We start from the raw sequence: 22,190 nt of genomic DNA, 5'->3' as shown, positions 1-22,190 counted from the left end.
GTGTGGTCAGGGCGTGAGTTGGGTGGGTTGTCTATGTTAGTTTTTCTATGATTTTCTATTTCTGTGTTTGGCCTGATATGGTTCTCAATCAGAGGCAGCTGTCAATCGTTGTCCCTGATTGAGAACCATATTTAGGTAGTCTGTTTTCTATTGTGTTTTGTGGGTGGTTATTTTCAGTCTTTGTGTGTCTGCACAAGACAGAACTGTTTTCGGTTGTTTCTTTGTGGTTTTGTTATTCAGTGTTCAGTTTTGATTATTATTAAATATCATGAACACTTACCACGCTGCACCTTGGTCCTCACCTTCTTCCACCGACGACAGCCGTTACGTGAACCTCAACTATTTTCGACTAGTCAAAGCCTTACAATCAAGGCCAATGCTTAATTTAAAATTATTTATAAAAATGTATCAGGCTAATATTTTATAACTGGATTTGTGAAGTAAGAAGTCTAAATTTAAAAAATACTGACGATATTATATTTGATGCACTGTACAGACCGTGAAATTAGATTAATAAGGGTAGGCCTTTTTATTTCTCTCCTCACATCTCTACGCCTCCTGCCAGTTGCGTGCCCTACTCGTGATACAGATTTGAGGGGGCAGAACTAATGTCAAGGGGCGGAGCGCGCTTCGGCGCCCTCACAGAGCAGGAGGAACTTAGCGAAGCACAAGTGTGCAGAGTAGCACGGAATCCAACGACTGAAACACACGAAGAGACCTGGCACAGATATGTGGCTACTGTCTTTCATTTTACCAATTTTGAGGCTGTATTTAGTGGGAGTTAAAGTTCTTCTGTATCAACTGTTCAACAAGTCTTTTACGTTACCAGGTTAGACTTTTCTGTTCATTCCCGTATTCATTGAAGATATTGAATGCAGCTGTGATGATCACTTATCCTATCCTATAACGTTAGCTGCTGGCTAGAGCTGCCTGTTAACGTTAGCTACTTAGCTAGCTAGTGAAGGCTTTCAACAACAATAGCCATTTTGACTGAAAATTGACTAGCAAACGAATTAATATCAAAATGCAACCACTGTTTAACAAATTGTTGAGGAATTGATATAACTGGCTGTCATAAAATTAAGCTGCAAGTGTTATGCGGTAGTTGACTGCTACTGTAACTTACCTATAGCCTTTATGTTGTTAGGATATATGATCTGCTTTCCATAATTCACATTCCATTTCACAAATGCACACAACCGCAGACTTAGGCTACTTTAACCCTACATTTGAGTATAGTGTTTGTATGCTCACTGATTCTACAAAAATAGTAGTCTAGGTCTGTAATGGGAATGGGTTTTTGATATATTCCTATGCACATTTTCAAAATTCATAGTGTGCCATAATACCATGCCTTGTAAGGTGAATCACACGTCATGATAATCTCACTACATATCTTCATTGCCATTGTGTGAACTATAGTGCTTTTGGAAGGATAGGGGTAATCAATGACCTTTAGCCCAGATTCCCTCTTATTCACATCACATCAGAATGTCGAAATCCTCATGTGAACTTGTAGCCTAGCCTGTACTGACACAATAGCAGTGTTGTATTCTGTCTCGTTATCGAAAAGACCAATTAGCCTAAACCTCTCAAACATACCTAAGCATGCAAAGAATCCAGTTGTGTCATTTAGGGCCTAAGCTGTACTGAAGTTAGTTTTAGCCTTGGCAAAAGATGCTTGTGTAATTGGACCCTAGGCTTTATGGTGAGAGACTGGGTCAGGCAATTTTCAGTATTTCAATCAAGATAAGACCGGCTAGTAATTAGAGAGATGATTGGATCAACAAAATTGTCAATACTCAAAGCAGATTGTGTTGTGTCCCCTAGATTTATGTTTAAGGTGACGCAATGTCTTCCACAGCAGGGGAGAGGCAAGCTCATTCTGTACTGGCTCTTAGAATATTTTATTTAGAGAATAGGTTGAATTACAAATAAGAAAAAACGTAGTTATAGCCTATTAATTACTGGGGTAAAAGCCCCTATCTGACATGTTCTTTTCCTGTTGTTGACCTTTTGTTATCTCATGCTACCTTTATCTCACTGCCTTTGTTAGGTACTCAGTAATGAGTGAAGGCACCTAAAAGGATAATTGTCAAAGGAACAAAATGGAGGCCAAAGGTGCTTCCTCATCTAATCTCCACCTTGTTGCACATCCAAGGGCAAAAAGTAAAGTATGGAGGTATTTCGGCTTTGACACCGATGCAGACGGGTGTATACTACACTGGAGGAGGATCTACTGTCGCATATGTATGACTCAAATAGCATATTCCGGGAACACCTCCAATCTCTCGTACCACCTGGAGAAGAACCACCCAGTTGAGTTCTGTGAGTTTGTGAAGAGCAACACGGAGCAGATGCGTGAGGCGGTTGCAACGGCCTACTCCAAGATAAAGACTGAACCTATGCAGCAGCAATGTCAGGAAGCCATCTTGAAGCAGAGCCCAGCGTTTGAAAATATCAACCGACGGCATAATGATCTGACGTCTGCGATCGTCAGCTTTGTCTGTGAAGGGATGTACCCTGTGTCTGTGGTGGAAGAACCCACCTTTCAGGCCCTTTTAAGGACTGCAGATCCAAGATACTTGCCCCCTAGCAGAATCGACGTGGCAATGAAGGCCCTACCACAGAGGTACAATCAGATCCGAGATGCAGTGCTGGGTGAGGTGGCAGGGGTGGTGAACTGCGGTGTCTCAACTGACCTTTGGCAAAGCCAAACCCAGAACAGGACTTACATCTCCCTGTCCATGCACTCTCTGAACCAAAACGGACTAGGTTCTGGTTTCTCCATGAGTTCCAAATGCCTGAAAACTTTTGAAGTTCCAGAGGACAATACAGCTGAGAATATTACCAGAGCATTGTACGAAGCCTTTGTCGAATGGGGGATAACTCACAAAGTCAACGGTGCCACCACTAACGGTTCATTGGACATTGTGAAAGCTTGCTCTCTTCTGGATCTATCCGTGCAGATGCCTTGCCTTGGCCACACTATAAATCGAGGGATGGATGAGGCCTTTCAGCTGCCCAGAATTGACTGCTTTTTGGGACGTTGCCGCAAACTTGTTGATTATTTCCAACAGTCCGTGATGGCTATGTATTTGCTGCGAGAGAAGCAGAGGCAGCAAGGCCTAGCCCAGTGTGTCCTCATCAGAGACAGGGTCCGATCCTGGGTGACCACACTGACTATGCTCCAGCGCCTGAAAGAGCAGCAGGCCATTATCAGTGTGGTACTCATGGAGGACAGTGACAACCATCAGCTGAGTTTCAAGGACAGTGAATGGAACATGGTCGAGGGCTTGATTGGAGTTCTGCAACCTTTCAAACTGGTAGCTGACATGATAACAGACTGTAGGTATCCGACCATTAGTATGGTGAGGCCTGTCCTTCACATGCTGCTGAACACAACCCTCAAGGCCAAAGAAGGGGATGCAAAAGAGGTTGGCATGGCCAAAGAGGTCATCTCCAAGGTGTTGTCCAGCACCTACCCGCAGACGTCTGAGATTGCAACGTTTCTCAACGTCGCCACTTTCCTGGATCCCCGTTACAAGAGGCTTCCTTTCCTGTCCCCCCACGACCGCTCCCAAGTGGAGAGTAAAGTCATTGAGGAGGCCAAAGCCATTCTTGAGAAGCAGAGGAATGAGAATGTGGTCACAGATGAATTGGCTCCTCTTTCTGATGAGCCACCCAACAAAAAACAGACTCTTGACAAACCCTCTCCTTCATGTAGCAATGCAGGCAACCCTTTGGCTGTGATATTTTGCCAGTCAGGCAATGATGAGAACCAAGAGGAGCTACACGCTCAGGTCGTGGAAGAGCTGAGCAACTTCAAATCCCAGAAGATCCTGGGTCTCAACGAAGACCCTCTCCATTGGTGGTCGGACCGTATGGGCTTATTCCCTACTCTCCCCAAGGTGCTCCAGAAGTACTGGTGTGTCCCCGCCACTAGTGTCCCCTCCCACAGACTGTTCAGTTCCTCAGGGACTTTCTTCTGTGGTAAGAGGAACCGCCTCACCCCGGCACATGTAGACCAACAGGTGTTTCTCTATGAAAACTCACGGCGCTGCAATGAGGCTGAACCTATTGAGGATGACTCAGGGGAATGGGGCTTGGGACAGGAGCAGGACTCTGGGTCAGGCCATGGAATAACTGGGCAGGCCGCTGCCCACTACCAAACTGTTACAATACCCTAATCCTAAAGGAAATACTTAACAAAGGAATATATAAAGAGGGCATTTAGTTGTTTACTAGTAAAAAGGATTTATGTGAGTGTAACATCTGGTGAATTTTTTGTTGCTGATCGTGCTGCGATTTTAATTTGATTAACTATTTGATGTAGGACTGAATGGCTTTTATTGTCCCAATGTTCAAGTCATTTCTGAGTCATTGTTTGCTTTGCTCTTTGAAGTCCTTAGACTGTTTAAGATGTCTTTACAGTACGTTTTAGATTAGCTTTGATGTGCCAAGCTTTGTTATCTGTATTGAACTCTCAGAAGAACATAAAGTATATCCTATATAACTTGAATCTCTGCTTGCTCGTGTTCATTTTGTGTTCAGTGTGTCCAATACAACTTCCTCAGATGAGTCCTGATGGTACTACAAAGGTATCAAATTGCATTTATAGGCTTCTCCTCAGTGTTACAGTTGTTTTGGAAACTAAATGAGCAATGAACTGCCCATTTAACCACTCACCATCCGCCACTGCAAATGTGATGCAAATCTGATTGGGAGAAATGTAATAGAGTTGAAATCTCAACCATCCTGATCATCCTCAGTGCATAGATAAGCACTGCGACTCTAATTTTAGTCATGCTAAACTGTCTGGCCTGGCCTGTGCAGGCTGTGCATTGTGTGCTTGTTGCACAAAGTCATTTTATCTTCAGGGGCAGGAACTGTTTTTGTGAAGCAAAATGGATCTATGTGGCATCGATAATGAAGGGCTCTTCCTCCCTGCGTGTTTCAGGACTAGAGGTCGTTACGGATTTATTTACCTGTGACTCGCTCAACTTCAGTCCGACTCCACACCGTACACTTCGATAGCTGCAGATTACAGCCCAATGTAATTTCTCTGACCCAACACAAATTGCCCCAAAATGGAAGTACTGTGTGTTTTTTATAATGGGCAAAACAAAATTGAGTCAGCGGAATTATGTTTTGATAGCCCGTAATTGAGTTGTTCTCAGTGATATGTTGGACTGGATGGAATAAATACGCCTGTTTGTATCAACCCATAGATTTTTCCATTGTATTGTAAGGCAATGGTAACGTATGGACCTTAGTTTTCTTTTTCTTCCTCACACAGTTTTGCCCAAACAAAATGGAAGGGTTGCCATAGTGACGGGGGGTGCCCGAGGAATGGGTTATGAGACTGCAAGACACCTGGCAAACCTTGGCATGCATGTGGTTATAGGTATTGTACACACACCCTTTGGTCATGACTCAGTAATCTCCCAAATCATTCTAAATTGCTCAGTCCAACATAGTTGAAGCCTGTGGGCTAACATCCTTAGGTTAATGTTTTGTTGAATTGTAGCCTAAGGAATGCTGTCGCGCTGATCTTCACTACAGCACGTAGGGAATCTAAGGGAATCTTTGATACGTTGCTAACACATCCCTGCCTAAGGCAGTTATTTCCTAACCTAATCAAATGTGACTCATCAATCAAATTTAATAGGGTTTTGCAAAGAAATCATTATTGAGGTAATAGTGGCACTGCTTCAGTGAAACCCAAATCAGAAGTGTAGGTTTAGTCTTTCACTTGGCTCTCCCTGGTCCCTATGATGAGGGGAGGATACCTGCTGCTCCAGAGTACCCCATTCATTCATCCCTCCATCCATCCTCTTTTTTTCCCTAATCATTCCCCTCTCCTCCAGCTGGGAACTCTGAAGAGGAAGGCCTGCGAGCTGTGAAGAAGATCCACGAAGAGGGCAGCGAGGGGAAAGGTAATTTTCTCAGGACTATTTCCCTTATAGCCTCTCTCTCCCGCTCTATCTCTCTCCCTCTGTCTCTCTATCGTTTCCACACAGCCATTGCAGAATAAATAGGCTACCTCTCAAATAGGTCTGCTTCTATACACAGGGAATAAGCTATTCAGACATAGGCCTATGTACATGAGTGCCCTGACTTTTAACTGTGTTTTCCGGGGTAAAAATGTGGGTTCGTGCTGGTAAGAGTAAACCACTTCTCCTGCTTTGTAACAGAGGGAGGATGTCTGTACACCTGCACCTTGTCAGAGGCGGCTTGGACGCCAGAGTCCATTCCAAAAGCAATTATCTAAAGGCAGCAGGTTTTCTCTTCAATTCCCATTTTCTTCCCCGGTCCCTCCTTCCCTTAAATGTACTTTTTACATTTATTTTGATAAAAGCAAAGTCGTGTCACGAGTGGGAGCAGGGGAAAGGCGAGGGAGATGTTTGTCTGTGCTTGTGTTTGATGAGTATGGGGAGGAAAGCGAACTGCTGCCAACCAGTCTCAGTTTCATTGTCATGCAGATGTGATTTAAAGAGGCTGTTTGGAAAGAAGGGAAGACGGCATCTTTTGATCCCAAGCAGGCAGCTTCTCTCTTCCCTTCCTCTCTGGTGCCGAGATGACAATGATCATAGCACAGCTCCAGTCAGCCAGGGTAACATCATTGTCACGTACGCCCTGCTCCACAGAGTAATGATGACACACGTGGAAATGAGAAATGGGCTTGTTTGTATTAAAAACAGGAAATGTCCCCCTGGTGCATTGAATCCCCCTGCTCCGCCCCAGCCCTAGCATGCACTGTCAGGCAAGCGGTGTTTAGCAAGCCTCTAACAAGTTGTGTGGGAGGCAAAACGGTAAGAGTTCCTACATGAACAGGATATCTGATTGTCTTATATAGTGTGTACTGGTAGGCCTGAGAGCCAATAACAATGTCTGCCACAGAGATGTATTTCTGAGCAAATTTTTTGTATATGTGTATTTCATGCCCTCTCCGATATCTGAGCACGTTTGGTATTAGCTCTATATGTCGGAGTTTGTCCTCGTCACCCAACATACAATCCATATCACTGTGTTTGCTGTCTAAGATCGGATGGTTGAGAAAATGTTTGTGTGGCATGTCACCAGGAATCCTCCTCTGACCTTTGTAGGGCCAGAATGTCTAACCTCGCTTCATCAGCAGCATACGGAGACAATAGAACAGATGTGTGTGTTGTCAGAATGTGTTTGCTAAATCACCAACCAGGCAAGACGATGCTTAGAGACAGTAGCTTCAGGTCCTATTAAGCCTAATTTATTCTGCCCCCTCAACAGTTTAATCCTGTTCCTTATTCAAGACTGTCTGCTTTAAAGACGTCTCTGCATAAGAGGGGAAACGCACCAGGGCCCGGTTTCCCGTAGTGATGGAACGTATTTAACCTTTATTTAAACTAGGCGAGTCAGTTAAGAACAAATTCTTATTTACAATGATGGCCTACACCAGCCAAACCCGGACGACCCTGGGCCAATTGTGCGCCTCCCTATGGGACTCCCAATCACGGCCGGTTGTGATACAGCCTGGATTCGAACCAGGACGCCTCTAGCTCTGAGATGCAGTGCCTTTAATCGCTGCGCCACTCGATGTAACATGTGTTTCCCAAAACCCCACGCAGAGAGAACGGTCGATACTGATAGGATCAAAAGAAATGCAGCGCTGCTCTCGGATCAGTTTTCTCCCTTTTAAATCTTACCTTAACTTTAGAATTATTCCACAATACTGACATTTGATCACAGTCTATGAAATACAACCTATAGCAGGGTTCCCCAACTGGCATTCGCACAGAGGGGGCTTTCATTTATGAGCAAATAAATTACCAAAAACACCAGGAAATCAGCTCCAGGTGATTTTAATTTTGAAAATCTTTTCCCAAGTATTCCCACGCATAATAGAGAGACACGTGATGTAAGCAAGGTTTGGAATTATTATGTTTAGTCAAATATATCTGTTTGGGCTTCTTGCAATCAATTTTCAGCCTTCAAATGATTTGTAATTATGTTCTAGCCTACGACCATCCACTCAAGAAAAAATCTAGTTGATCCCTGACCTATAGCTACAAATATTTAGCCGGCTTACCCTATGTAATCTATGCAGAGATACTCCACCTCAAGAATTGCATTTGGCGAAAGGCTCGGCACACGCATACTCAGGCTGACTGGCTCTCGTTCAGGAAAATGAGAAATAAGTGCACTCAGGCTATCCAGAAGGCCAAAGTTAGTTACTTTAAGGAGCAGTTCTCTCTGTGGGTCTAACCCCAAGAAGTTCTGGAAAACGGTTAAAGACCTGGAGAATAAACCCTCCTCCTCACAGCTGCCCGTGTCCTTTAAAGTTGATGATGTGGTTGTTACTGACAAGAAGCACATGGCTGAGCTCTTTAATCACCAATATATTAAGTCAGGATTCCTATTTGACTCAGCCATGCATCCTTGCCCTTCCAACATTTTCTCATCTAACACCCCTTCTAATGCGACTAGCCCCAATGCTCCACCCTCTTTTTCCCCCGCTACAAAGTTCCCCCCTGCAGACGGTCACTGAGTCCGAGGTGCTTAAGGAGCTCCTTAAACTTAACCCCAAACAACCATCTGGTTCAGATGGTTTAGACCCTTTCTTCTTTAAGGTTGCTGCACCTATCATCGCCAAGCATATCTCTGACCTTGTTAATCACTCTCTCTCCTCTCTGGGGAGGTTTCCATTGCTCGGAAAGGCAGTCACGGTTTGTCCTTTATTTAAAGGGAGAGATCAAGCTGATCGTAACTGTTATAGGCCTATTTCTATTTTGCCCTGTTTATCAAAAGTGTTGGAAAAACTTGTCAATAATCAACTCACTGGCTTTCTTGATGTCTATAGTATTCTCTCTGGTATGCAAAGTTTCCGCTCAGGTTATGGATGTGTCACTGCAACGTTAAAGGTCCTCAATGATGTGACCATTGTCCTTGATTCTAAGCAATGTTGTGCTGCTATATTTATTGACTTGGCCAAAGCTTTTGATAGGGTAGACCATTCCATTCTTGTGGGCCAGCTAAGGAGTTTTGATGTCTCTGATGGGTCTTTGGCATGGTTTGCTAACTACCTTTCTCTAAGAGTGCAGTGTATAAAGTCAGAACATCTGCTGTCTCAGCCACTGCCTGTCACCAAGGGTGTACCCCAAGGCTCGATCCTAGGCCCCACGCTCTTCTCAATTTACATCAACAACATAGCTCAGGCAGTAGGAAGCTCTCTCATCCATTTATATGCAGATGATAGTCTTATACTCAGCAGGCCCCTCCCCGGATTTTGTGTTAAACGCTCTACAACAAAGCTTTCTTAGTATTCAACAAGCTTTCTCTGCCCTTAACCTTGTTCTGAACACCTCCAAAACAAAGGTCATGTGGTTTGGTAAGAAGAATGCCACTCTCTCCACAGGTGTGATTACTACCTCTGAGGGTTTAGAGCTTGAGGTAGTCACCTCCATACAAATACTTGGGAGTATGGCTAGACGGTACACTGGCCTTCTCTCAGCTGCAGGCGAAGGTTCAATCTAGACTTGGTTTTCTCTATTGTAATTCGCTCCTCTTTCACCCCAGGTGCCAAACTAACCCTGATTCAGATGACCTACCTACCCATGCTAGATTACGGAGATGTCATTTATAGATCGGCAGGTAAGGGTGCTCCCGAGCGGTTCATTACCATTCGGCTATTAGATTTACCACCAATGCTCCTTATAGGACACATCACTGCACTCTATACTCCTCTTTAAACTGGTCATCTCTGTACCCGTCGCAAGACCCACCGGTTGATGCTTATTTATAAAACCCTCTTAGGCCTCACTCCCCCCTGTCTGAGATATCTACTGCAGCCCTCATCCTCCACATACAACACCCATTCTGCCAGTCACATTCTGTTAAAGATCCCCAAAGCACACACATCCCTGGGCCGCTCGTCTTTTCAGTTCGCTGCAGCTAGCGACTGGAACGAGCTGAAACAAACACTCAAACTGGACAGTTTTATCTCAATCTCTTCATTCAAAGACTCAATCATGGACACTTACTGACAGTTGTGGCTGCTTTGCATGATGTATTGTTGTCTCTACCTTCTTGCCCTTTGTGCTGTTGTCTGTGCCCAATAAATAACACGCGTTTTCAAGGGCAACTGTAGTGACGACGGATTTGTGAAACAGTCCCGAGATTTAAAGATGCTCCGACAAAGTTCTAACAATGAATTTAACCTCAATGGTTTTGGGAAGCCGGGCCCAGAACTATGGACGGCCGCGCGCCTCTGACCAGAATATCAGCAGTCAATTTCCCGATGATTCTACAAAACGTCAAAAACAGCCATAGCTCGTTGAAAACCCAGCAGGTGAACGCTATAACACACCGCGATGTGGGCAAAAGACAGGACAGCCACCGCTGTTTGTCGTCGCGGTGTCTGAGCCTTAGTCCATATGACACATGTGGGTGTGATACTGTGAGACCGCAACCACTGTACAATCAACCTGTTATTTACGGTCATCTAGAAACGTGCTGTATCTGCTGGTATTTTATGATCAATGCCGTGTCTCTGCAATAAAAGTTATTGACTTTTTTTTTTTAAAGTGTCAGAAAGCCCACCGGTTTAGTTTGCGACACCAGTGGCTGCATTCATCTCCTTTAACGACTTCCTGACTTCCATACCTCCTTTCTGCAACGGAGAGTGAATCTCATGCCAATAGACATCCTGCTGATTTACCATCCAATCGGCCTTCTCCTCCTCCTTTTTCGGAGCAGCATCAATCTATCCTATAAGCTCCTATAAATAATTGTGGACGATCAATCTCTTATCAGAGTTGCAGCTGGACGGTCAAACTAGCAGCCAGCCTGTTTCCAGTCCTCTGTCCTGCTATTGGACAGCAGCTGGTCAGTTGTCTATGTACAGCAGCGGTCAGAACTGGTCAGGGAGAGAATGTAATTCAGGAAGATGGCAGTATTTCAACAAGTCTTTGGATGAGACATCTTTGTTGGTATTCCAGGTGGCACGACGCCTTCTAGTCTGTGTCCTCCAGCTGGCTCTTTGGCACTGTGACTAGTCTAGAGGATATCCTTCTTTCCTTCATGACAGGTCTGGCACCGTGACAAAGCTCTGGCACTAGAGATGGATTGGAAGAATATTTACGACAGTATGGATATTTTTTCCAATGAATTATTGTAATCTATGCAAATATTGGTCAATATTGGGCAGTGATTAGAATAGAGATAGCTTATTGGGGATCACACATTCTCAGTGAAGTTATTTTATTTTTTATGGATATGTTCATTTTCGGAGGATAAATTCACCGTAAAATCCTAAAAGCTTGGTATTTTCGAGAGTTGAAGTGTTCGAGAGGAAGAAAGGACGGAGGAGAAAGAGAATAAATATGCATTTGTTGGGATATTTGTACGGTATTAGATTAATTCCACTGCAATGATTTCTGAAGCCTATAACCACCATATAGTTAGCTTACTCATACAAGGGACAAAGAACAGCCTCTCTCCACTTTCTACTCTTTGTAAATCACGGTCTCTTGGGATGACCTTACACAAGCCATTAGCCGGGGGCATGTTTTGTTATCTCCCACTTAAGATACAAGATCATTAGCTAGCAAGGCCTTTGTTGACTCACTGTGACTCACACAACACACTGCTTATTACAGAGAGATGTCCTCTGTCCTCTCCTTTCTACAGCTACAGGGCTGTCAATTGATCTCTTTGACCCCTCGCTTTACACAAATTTGTACATTACAGTTATGGGTTGTTAGCATACACACACACACACACACACATCGCCTATGGGTCTTTCCTAGTACCCTAATGAAGCTATTTTCAGAATGGTTTTAACAATAAAAGGTTGATTTTTGAAGCAAACTTCCATTTTCCTACCAAGAGTTGCTGAATATCTTTTCATCTGTAGTTCTCCTTCCCAACAGAACATCTACATTTATAGCGGATTTCTCGAGCTTTCTCTACTCTTATTTTCTGGAGCCATTTATATGGCAGCTCAACAATGCTTGAAACACTGTTCACTCTTTACACTCAGTGGGGAAGAGTCCCGTGATTAGTGTAATGCAGAGTAATTTACCTAATTATGGGACAATCATTTGTTTAATTATGTGGGGGGGCGCTAATGTCATTACTCAATAGTATTGTGTAAAACCCTGGATTCCTAGCAGTAGAGCTAGCTTCAGTCATGACATTCTTGTTCCTGTCTCATTATAGCGTTGCCTTTTAAAATGCTTTGACTTCATTTAATTAGGATATAATGTGGCCCTTTTTCATGTTGGAGCCGTGATCAAGAGCTGTATTTATTTCCCTTGCACTGTTATGCAGATGAGTAAAGTTCAGTGAAGCACTCTGTCCACTCTGTCGCTTCCTGTGGTGATAAATAAACACGCTATCATTTGGCCCATAAGAATGATTCCTGCATACACAATTAACTCTCCACCGTTTCTTTGTAACAATGTTTCGTCGGTTATAGTTTCCATACCAGAGAATATTAGATATACATCTACTCGTGCTTTGTGCTCTTTTATTCACCTGCTGATGAGATCATGTTTAATTCATGCCAGGTCACTGAGTGTATTGCCATAATGTAATCTACCTTGCGTTTAGTTTTTGTCTCACGGTTTATAGTGTACTACTGAATGAGACCATGGCTTATCATACAGCAGCTTTATCCTTCAGGTGGAAAGGAAGTAAAAGATTAGGATTTGTATAATTAGGATTCCTGAGATATTAAAAGCAAGGAGAGGACCCTCTTTATTCCCCCCGCTGCAAACTTTCCCCCTGCAGATGGTCACTGAGTCTGAGGTGCTAAAGGAGCTCCTTAAACTTAACCCCCCAAAAAAACATCTGGTTCATCTGGTTTAGACCCTTTCTTCTTTAAGGTTGCTGCCCCTATCATCGCCAAGCCTTTCTCTGGCCTTTTTAATCACTCTCTCCTCTCTGGGGAGGTTTCCGTTGCTCGGAAGGCAGCCACGGTTCGTCCTTTATTTAAAGGGGGAGATCAAGCTGATCGTAACTGTTATAGGCCTATTTCTATTTTGCCCTGTTCATCAAAAGTGTTGGAAAAACTTGTCAATACTCAACTCACTGGCTTTCTTGATGCCTATAGTATTCTCTCTGGTGCGCAATCTGGTTTCCGCTCAGGTTATGGATGTGTCACTGCAACCTTAAAGGTCCTCGATGATGTCACCATTGCCCTTGATTCTAAGCAATGTTGTGCTGCTTTTTTAAAATGTACTTCTACTCATTGAAAGCCTTTGCAATAATCTGTCTTGCAGTTTATGGACTGGTATGATCACTGTACTGTCTGTTAATGGTTGATGTAAGACTAAATGAAAGGATGATGTCTTGTCCTGACCTGTGTTAGATGTCTGATTAGCTACAGTAGTACTATGTATTATAGCATAGGAAAATTGTAATGTTTGTTTGTGATTTGTTGATGCTATAAGCTAGATGCCGGTATATTTAGGCATAGAAGAATGTTCATGTTGTTTTTGTGTTCTGTTCACAGTGGAGTTTCTGTTCCTGGACCTGTGTTCCCTAAAGTCGGTACGGCAGTTTGTCCAAAGGTTTAAAGCCAGGGCTCTACCACTTCACGTCCTTGTGAACAATGGTACTTATACACCAAACAACCTCTTCATTCAATACACCACAATATTCACCTCTGAAGAGAATCATAGCATAGTTATTTCATCCCGGGTGGCGCAGTGGTCTAGGGCACTGCCTCGCAGTGTTAGCTGCGCCACCAGAGTCTCTAGGTTCGCGCCCAGGCTCTGTCGCAGCCGGCCGCAACCGGGAGGTCCGTGGGGCGACGCACAATTGGCATAGCGTCGTCCGGGTTAGGGAGGGTTTGGCCGGTAGGGATATCCTTGTCTCAGTATGTAAAAAATGTAATAAAATGTATGCACTCTACTGTAAGTCGCTCTGGATAAGAGTGTCTGCTAAATGACTAAAATGTAAATGTAATCTGAAAAATCAAGCAAACCCTGGTTGTCGTCAACCCTTGAAAATAGTGTCTCATGGTCCTTGGGGGCCTCCGAAATGGCACCCTATTCCCTTTAGTGCACCGCTTTTGATCATAGCACTATGAGGTAGTGCTCTGCCATAGGAATATGGTGGCATTTAAGGCGAAACCCTATTGTGTAGTCCTCCAGGGCAGTTTGTTTGAACAAAATAGCTTTTATTGAGAGAAGGTCTTTGGAGACTCCAGTACTGACTGGCTTGGGGTAACAGTCACCCACTCTCTGCCCACAAACAGACTGAATTAATAATTCACTGGTCTGCAAGATGCTCTCGGCAGCTAACATCACATATCACACCCGGCTGATGGATAATGGATAGTAGATGCCGAAGGAAGGACGTAGGGCAGATGTTAGTGTCGTCCCATTGAGAGAGTAATGATAGGGAAAGGTCATCGCTACACAGACCCCGGACGCATCCCAAACGGCACCCTATTCTCTATATAGTGTGCTACTTTTGACCAGGACCCGTAGGGCTCTGGTCAAATGTTCTGCACTAAATACGGAATACGGTGCCATTTTGGACGCAGGACCCTATAGCATTCTGATTTCCCTGAATTCCCCCCCCCCCCCCCCCCCCCCCGCTAGTAGAGTTGTCGTCACGCCGTGAGTTTTCTCTGTCTATGCCCTATGCTTTAGTAAGCTAAGCAAGGCCTAATGTCACCTCGTCTCTCTTTCACTTTAGCCGTCTAATGGCATGTCCAATAGTGTTATTGACAAACACATTGTCGTAACCTCCATTACCATGTAGCCAATGGTGTTGAGGTTCGAGTAATGAGCTGTTTCAACCTGCATTAGGGGAAGGTGTCTGCTTGAGAGACCATAGACTGATCTGCAGACAGGTCTCGTTGACCATCGTCTGTAAGTGTTACAGCGCACCTAGAGGTCAGTCGTCTATAAAGGGAGTGTTTTTAATGATCACGTAATAAGAATATATGCCATTTAGCAGACAGTTCTATCCAAAGGAATTTAGGCCTACACAAATTAAAAATGTATGCACTCACTGTACTGTAAGTCTTACTTGAATTGAGGATTGAACCCACGACCTTAGCAGTTCCATGTATTTATCCTTTCACAATCACTCAACAGAAGTATCAGTTACTGTATATCGGCATAGACAGCCGTTTTATCTTATTGACATATTGATTGAACATTCCTAGGGAGTTTATCCTAGCCACTCTGCTTCTGCCTCTGCATTGCTCGCTCTTTGGGGTTTTAGGCTGGGTATCTGTAAAGCACTTAGATTGAAATGTCATATTGCGTGTCCTTCACAGCCGGCATCATGCTGGTTCCAGAGGGAAAGACAGAGGACGGTTTCGAGCTGCACTTTGGTCTGAACTATCTGGGACACTTCCTGTTGACAAACCTCCTCCTGGACAAACTGAAGAGGTCTGGGAGACACGACGCCTGCTCCCGCGTCGTCACCATGTCCTCCGCCACACACTACGTTGGAAGACTCAATATGGAAGACCTACAGGGCAGGTAGGGACCAGGACCCGGGCCTGTATTCACAGAGCATCTCAGAATTGTTTTAGATCAGTACTCCTACCCTGAGACGCTTTATGAATACAGACCCAGATTATTTGGTATAGGGCTTCCAACATTGTTCTCAGGTGTCCAATTGAGTGCTGAAATTGAATCAATCTCTCGAAATAAAAATCCCGACATGGTATCGTAATCTCGTTGGTATTAGTCATGGTTGATGGACAGTCAAGTAGCACATTTAAAACCATTACCAATGTGGTAGTAGTATTTATCTGTTGGCTACGAGTGAATGTCATTCTCAATTCAAGATACAAGCTATATCCAATGAATCTCATTGACCGACAAAGCCTTTCGATTCCCTTTTTGATACTCTTAAAATATTTACCTCAATAAAAAAACATTAACGTTTTCGAAAACGTTCTTACCAGGACCAAAATGATTAGTTTTGATGACAGATAGTGTTAGCGATGACAGATAGTGTGATAAACCATTATTATACAGTCTGTACTGAGAGGCTCCTTGCCTCAAGGGCAAGAACAGCGGTGTCTCTCTTCCTCGGCTGCGAATTTAGATGCGATAGATGGCTTCGTCACATCTGGGAGAAATGAGTGGGTGATGCTGCTGGCTACAAACGGCTAGCTGCAACGGTGCTCCACCCAGAAACAATCTCACGCTGTAAGAAAAAGAAACAGGGGGGAAACACATTATAGATTGGGTATTTCACAGTCGGATGCTCTTATGACCTTCACAGTGCGTTTGTGCAGACAAGTTGATTTGCTTTTGAACGGTGTTTCTGGTGTTAACAATAAGTCTATCTATTCAGTACAATACAGACACTCTATAATAGACATTGGGTTTAGTCATGCAGACAGCTTAGTAGGGGGCATTGGATTGGGAACAACAAAGTTGTAGACAACATACGGAATAAGTATGTTATGTATGTTAATTAGCTTAGGTTTTTTGGGGCAAACTAAACTGCCAAATTATCATATTATAAAGCATGACTTAACCCGAGATAAACGGTCTCTCTCGCCCTCTCTTTCTCCATTCCTCTCTCTCCCTCTCTCCATCCCACTCTCTCCCTCCCTCCAGGTCCTGCTACAGTGCGCATGGTGCCTACTCTCAGAGTAAACTGGCTCTGGTTCTCTTCACATACCATCTGCAGGAGAAGTTAACAGCAGCAGGGTTCCCAGTAACATCCAACGCAGTAGACCCAGGCATGGTGGACACTGACCTGTACAACAACCTCTGCATTCCAGCCCAGGCAGCCAAGAAACCTGTTGCCAAAATGCTGTTTAGGGTAAAGTAGAATCTTAATCTAGATGACCATTCAAATATTTAAAGGCCACCTTAGGGTTAGGAACCTGTGACAAAATGCATGAAATATACTATAGATATGGGCCACGTGATGTGTCACTGTTAAAGTGTAGGTTTCGCGTTATTCCTTCACAAAACTAACAACAGTGTAATAGTACTCCACCTAACACTCTTATACTTCACTATAGGGGAACGTAAACTATGCTGACAGTTCTGTACGACTGTTCAGGGTACGGTGAACGACCTTTACAAATACTTAGGAATTTGGCGTACTCGAGGGGGAAATAAATGCACCAAAGATAGATATGGTAATAGGAAAAGCTTCTACGCTTGACCAAAGCTTAACAGCGGTGATTGATGAGAATACTAAGAAGGTGCAACACATGTGGAATGGTCCAGCCTTTTACTGCTCAGGCTTCATAATGAGTTTTTCTGTTGGTCATATTGCCACGGAATCCATGTGTTTTTAAAAAGGATTATAATTGCAATCTTGGGGTTCTGAGATAATAAAAGCATGTCTATTACAGTCACATTAAAGGGTGTGTTAAATGGGGTGGTCAATTTATTCATAACCACATGTGAGAGGCACAGGAGGTTGGTGGCACCGTAATTGCGGAGGACGGGCTCGTAGTAATGACTGTAGCGGAATAGGTGGAATAGTATCAAATACATCAAACACGGTTACCAGGTGTTTGATGCCATTCCATTCGCTCTGTTCCAGCCATTACTATGAGCCGTCCTCCTCTCACCAGCCTCCACTGGTGAGAGGGTGTGTGTATTTCTGAAAACTACATCACAATTTGTGAGAAACCTGTGCAAACGACACAGTCATTCCCATTATAATTAGCAGGTTAGCATTTCTCGTCATGAATCTTGTTCTGGAGGCAGCTCTGCAGAGTGGTCACTAGTTGGAACAAAATCATCAAGTCATCTAAAACCTAACCTCAACCACACTGCTCAACCTAATGCCTTACCCTATCCTTAAATTAAGAACAAAAATAAACAATTTTGACTTTGCAACTGGCCCATCTAGCAGAGATCGCTCAATTCTGCCTTAAAGACAAGACTCGTTCCAATAAACTTCAACCTGCTTATAATTTTAGGGCAATCAACAATTTAGCTGCAAGCGAAATGCATGTGGCAGTAATGTTATTTTTTTTATTTCTTAATTATTTAAATCACCTTTGAATCTGCATCTAAAATGTCACAGATTCAATCTGTATTAGGGCATTCTAATAGGGGCAGTGTCGTGTCGCCAATTTGCTTGTTTGCCTGAATAGTTTAAGATGACCGTGTCCTCTTTAACACAGAGAAATGTGCTGGGAAATTAAGCCTTACCTAGTTGGGCTTTAAGTGTTAAAAAAAAAAATACAGTATTTCAAGGGTGACAATATAAAGATAGCCTGACAAACATCTGAATTTAATTTCCTCAATACTCATATTCCACAAAGATAATGAGAGTTTATATTGATGTTTATCTCAGTCATAATTTCCTTTCGGAGGCTTTTATCTTGGAACTGGGGTCTAGTGCCGAATCATTATCAGTCTGATCGTTCGGGTTCTGTGTGTTTGGAAAGATGTCTCATATCCACTGAGGTTTGGATTGCCAAGTATTGCAGCCTTTTGTATTGCAGCATTTGTATTGCCAACTGACTGCAATATGGAGGGCAGCTATGTGATGCCCACTGGCCACAGATGGTTGCTCAATCCTATGTCCAAATTACAAGTGATCACCCGAAGAAATATGAAAATGCATGAAATATTGTTTTGTTCAATGTTTGTCACTTTTCCTTTCTCTACGAGTGTTTTCTTTTATAAGTGAGACATCTATGTGTGCTCTCTAAGACGTGTGTACACATTTCTGGACTGGTGGTCTTGTGGCCCATCTGTCGACGGATTTCATTAGGGGCTATTTCACATCTGCTGTTTCGAAAATCAAGCCGGCCTGTCTGCCAGTGTCTTCATTCACATTTTCCATTCAAGGAACATCCTCAATGTTAATCACATTGACTCTGTTTTTGGCCATACAACAATTGGGATTACAAAAACCTCACCTCTAGACCAAATATATTGTGGGGAGCAAATTCTTCTGAACTCTTCGAAGTTCCCATCAGCAAAGACATTCACACTCTGTGTGTTGTCGATTGTGTTTGTGTGTTTAAACGAGGGGCGTGAATTCAGATTCCCACGGGCAGCGAGTGTAGTGTTTTAAATGCTCTGTGTTGGCATTTGTTTCACCTCCAGTGCAGTGGGCCCATTTAGGAGCCGCCATATGCGCCTTATATAAGCTCCGGGCTTTCCAGAGCAGTAGGCATGGCCTGCAATAGATCAGTCTGGCTCTGCTTCCTCCTCTCTAACCTCTTTCACTTAACCTGCCTGCTGCTGCCCGGCCTGCTGCACATCACTCACCACAGGCTGCTGCTGCCAGACAGACGTGTTAGTTCACCTGAGAGCTCACAGCCGCCTTAGATTGCTGTAACAACTGTTTGTCGTTTATCTAAATAGCCTAATTCTAATCTCGTCCGCCCAGCCGCCTCTCTAGCAACTGAGCCTGGGGACAAGGTGTAACTAACTGAACCTGCTTAGCAAGTCAGTTGTGAAATGTATTTGCGTCCTGTTTATGAAAGCGTTAATGTTGCCGTTTCGAATGATTGACAGAACTGGGCTTTCAGTTTACAATTTTGAAAATGGAACAGAGGACCACGATGTTTCTGAAGAACATGCCTGTCCCTGCCATTCTTTTTTTAAAGTGTTATTTCTGTGTCATCTCCAGACCCCAGCCGAGGGAGCGTCTACAGCTATCCTGGCTGCCACTGCGTCTCAGCTGGAGGGGGTCGGAGGCTGCTACTTCTATAACGGGGAGAGAGCTGAATCCGCTGACATTACTTACGATCACAACGTGAGGGCTGAGCTGTGGAAACAGAGCTGTGTGCTGGTTGGTCTTCAGGAGGCCTAGAGGAGGAACCAGGAACCATGATCTTAGAAATATGCCAAGATCAACGGCATGACACCTCCCTCCAGCGTCAACAACAACCAAGTTGCGTCCCAATTCTCAACCCTTCCCTTCGGCCGTAAGTGTGCACTTGTTCCCTTCCCTTCATGGATCTTAAAGCACTGCTATAGGAAATATGGTAGCAACTTCCTCTAGCCTAGGCTGACACCAATCCAATGCTTTTAAATTCATGGGGAGGAGAGCACAAGTGCGTACTTTAGTAGTATCGGGATACAGCCCAAGTCAGCCCCAGCCAGCACTATATAGAGCAACAGCCTGTGGACTTAGGCTTCCTGATTACTTAGCAACATCTAGCTACAGCAGAAACTTTGGTTGTTGCCTCTACTGTAACTGTCCTCTCTTGACCTCTGTCCTCATAGTACTGCATAACACATCAGCATTGGAATCAACTCTCCAGCATATCATATCTTCTAACATATCTTCTCCTCCGCAAAGACATTTCTGAAGACATCCATTCTACCATGCGACAAGCACTATTAAACACATGCTGAACTGCACATTGAGTGATGGAATTTATGTTTTTTATATTGCAATACCAGTTCTGCTGCCAAATTTATGAAGCTTTTGTACTGTAGCTCCCTCTTCTGGAATCGCAGATAACAAAACATTGAAGGACACAAGGAACAACATCGGAGCTAGTAGTGCCTCGGAGCTAGTAATATCGCTTTGAACCAGCGCCATCTTTTTTTCCTGTCTAAAATAGGACCCTCTGTCCATTCTTCTTTCTTCTACTTGGACTCCCATCAGGGGCGGACTGGCCATCTGGCATTTCGGGTAAATGCCATTTTTAGTCTAGTGGGCCTGTGTAACTAATTTTTTCTTATCTGTTTAATAATGGGGGCCTCAAGGAAAAAGAAATTGGCCGTTGCGTTAAAATAATGCCAGAGGCAATTCCTGGTCCTAGTCCAACCCTAACTCCCATCAAGGACTGGACCATATATCTGTAGATGTACCGCCTCATAGCTGTGATCAAAAATATAATGTCAAATATGCTTTGGTGAAGGGCTAATAATGACAACCATGAGACTCGAACTTGGTTAGCCTTATTCCAGCTTCATTTGCACTTGCCTCGTTTAATGCGTGTGTCCAATCCCTGTTGTTGTAATCATCAAGGACAAAAACTGACAGCAAGCTTCCTAATAGTACAGTAGATGCCTTTGCCTTGTTTGACTTCCTGTGCCCAGAGGGGATGTTCTGCCCTGCTATCGCCACTTCACTGTGACTGATGTGAAATGTTGTCGTGATCTTTGATGTCTCTGTGCCATACCGTGATAACAAAATGATGCTCATCTTTAAATGTCCTGAAACAGTAGTTAACATGTTAATGGAACATATTTTCATGTTTTTGCCATTTTCATCTGACTAGAAGATTCAGAATCTTTAAATGACGAAGTGGTTCTCATGATAAGAGGTTTCTAGTGTAGAGAGTTCTAACTTGGGTGCTACTTGACATTTGTGCTCGGGTTGGATGGCCGCTTGAATTACAAACACTTGCTATGACATCTTTGTAATTAAGATGGGTAATAGGGACTGCACATCTTCATTATCTAACTGTGCTTCTTCTAGGTGTCTCCAATCCATTTGAAGTATGCGTGTCAACATTCTCATACAGGATATCGTCAATGTTTTGTCTAAGTGTTTTGTGTTCAAGTACTGTATGTGTATGCATGCCTCAAGCAGTGTAAGGTTCAGTTTGGTACATGCCCCAGACGATAGTTATTCAATAACAACAGTGCCAATACTCAAATGCTCCTTAGAGTACTAATGAGGAAGGTTGAAGAGAAGAGGACTCTTCTCCAAGCTTCCATCTGCTTTTGTTGTAATACAAAATGTGTTATGAGTCTAATGCTGGATAAAGGCAGACATAAGAGACATCAAATGTTATTTGTCACATGTGCCCGAATACAGTGAAATGCTTACTTACAAGCCCTTAATCAACAATGCAGTTAAGAAAATACCTATAAAAAAAAATGTAAAAAGTAAGAGATAAGAATAACACATAATAAACAACATAAACATGAAATATAATACAGCAAGATGTAAACATTTCAGTAGGACATTTTAATCTGAAGTAATTAGGTTATTCATTGTATTACCACAATCACTGTGAACGATGCCTTGCTTTTCCAGGTTTTCTTTAGTTGTACTGTACTAATTAATGAAGTAGTTATTCATTTGAGTTTCTAGTCATTGTGTGATTCTTAGATGTGACTGTGTTGTCCTCACTCATAGCATAGAGAAGGAGGTCCACATTGGACACACATCTAAATAAAATCTATTGTAAATGAATTGCTATCCCCAGCTTTGTTTTGCCTATTATCTTAAATCTACTGTGTACAGTAATGCGTAATGGTTGACAAAATTGTATT

The 22,190-nt window shown here is 43.4% G+C and overlaps 2 protein-coding genes across 3 annotated transcripts; both read left to right on the top strand.

Annotated features, from left to right (window-relative positions):
* Nucleotides 1-671: 671 nt before the first annotated feature.
* LOC120051261 (dehydrogenase/reductase SDR family member on chromosome X-like) lies at nucleotides 672-22,099 on the top strand. 2 transcript variants are annotated; one of them, XM_038998027.1, is made up of 7 exons: nucleotides 672-829; nucleotides 5,300-5,407; nucleotides 5,871-5,939; nucleotides 13,499-13,600; nucleotides 15,281-15,488; nucleotides 16,584-16,791; nucleotides 19,582-22,099. In XM_038998027.1, exons 1-7 carry the CDS (start codon nucleotides 730-732, stop codon nucleotides 19,762-19,764), a joined length of 978 nt encoding a protein of 325 aa, XP_038853955.1. In that variant the 5' UTR covers nucleotides 672-729; the 3' UTR covers nucleotides 19,765-22,099. The 2 variants fall into 2 exon arrangements, with proteins under 2 accessions (XP_038853955.1, XP_038853956.1); XM_038998028.1 differs by lacking the exon at nucleotides 5,300-5,407.
* On the top strand, nucleotides 718-4,522 carry LOC120051260 (E3 SUMO-protein ligase ZBED1-like). Its single transcript, XM_038998026.1, has 2 exons — nucleotides 718-829; nucleotides 2,057-4,522. Exon 2 carries the CDS (start codon nucleotides 2,109-2,111, stop codon nucleotides 4,188-4,190), a length of 2,082 nt encoding a protein of 693 aa, XP_038853954.1. The 5' UTR covers nucleotides 718-829; nucleotides 2,057-2,108; the 3' UTR covers nucleotides 4,191-4,522.
* Nucleotides 22,100-22,190: the final 91 nt, after the last annotated feature.

The sequence above is a fragment of the Salvelinus namaycush genome, chromosome 7, assembly GCF_016432855.1.
Source record: "Salvelinus namaycush isolate Seneca chromosome 7, SaNama_1.0, whole genome shotgun sequence".
In the NCBI taxonomy this organism is placed as follows: domain Eukaryota; kingdom Metazoa; phylum Chordata; class Actinopteri; order Salmoniformes; family Salmonidae; genus Salvelinus; species Salvelinus namaycush.
This window is presented reverse-complemented; position numbering and strand designations above follow the sequence as displayed.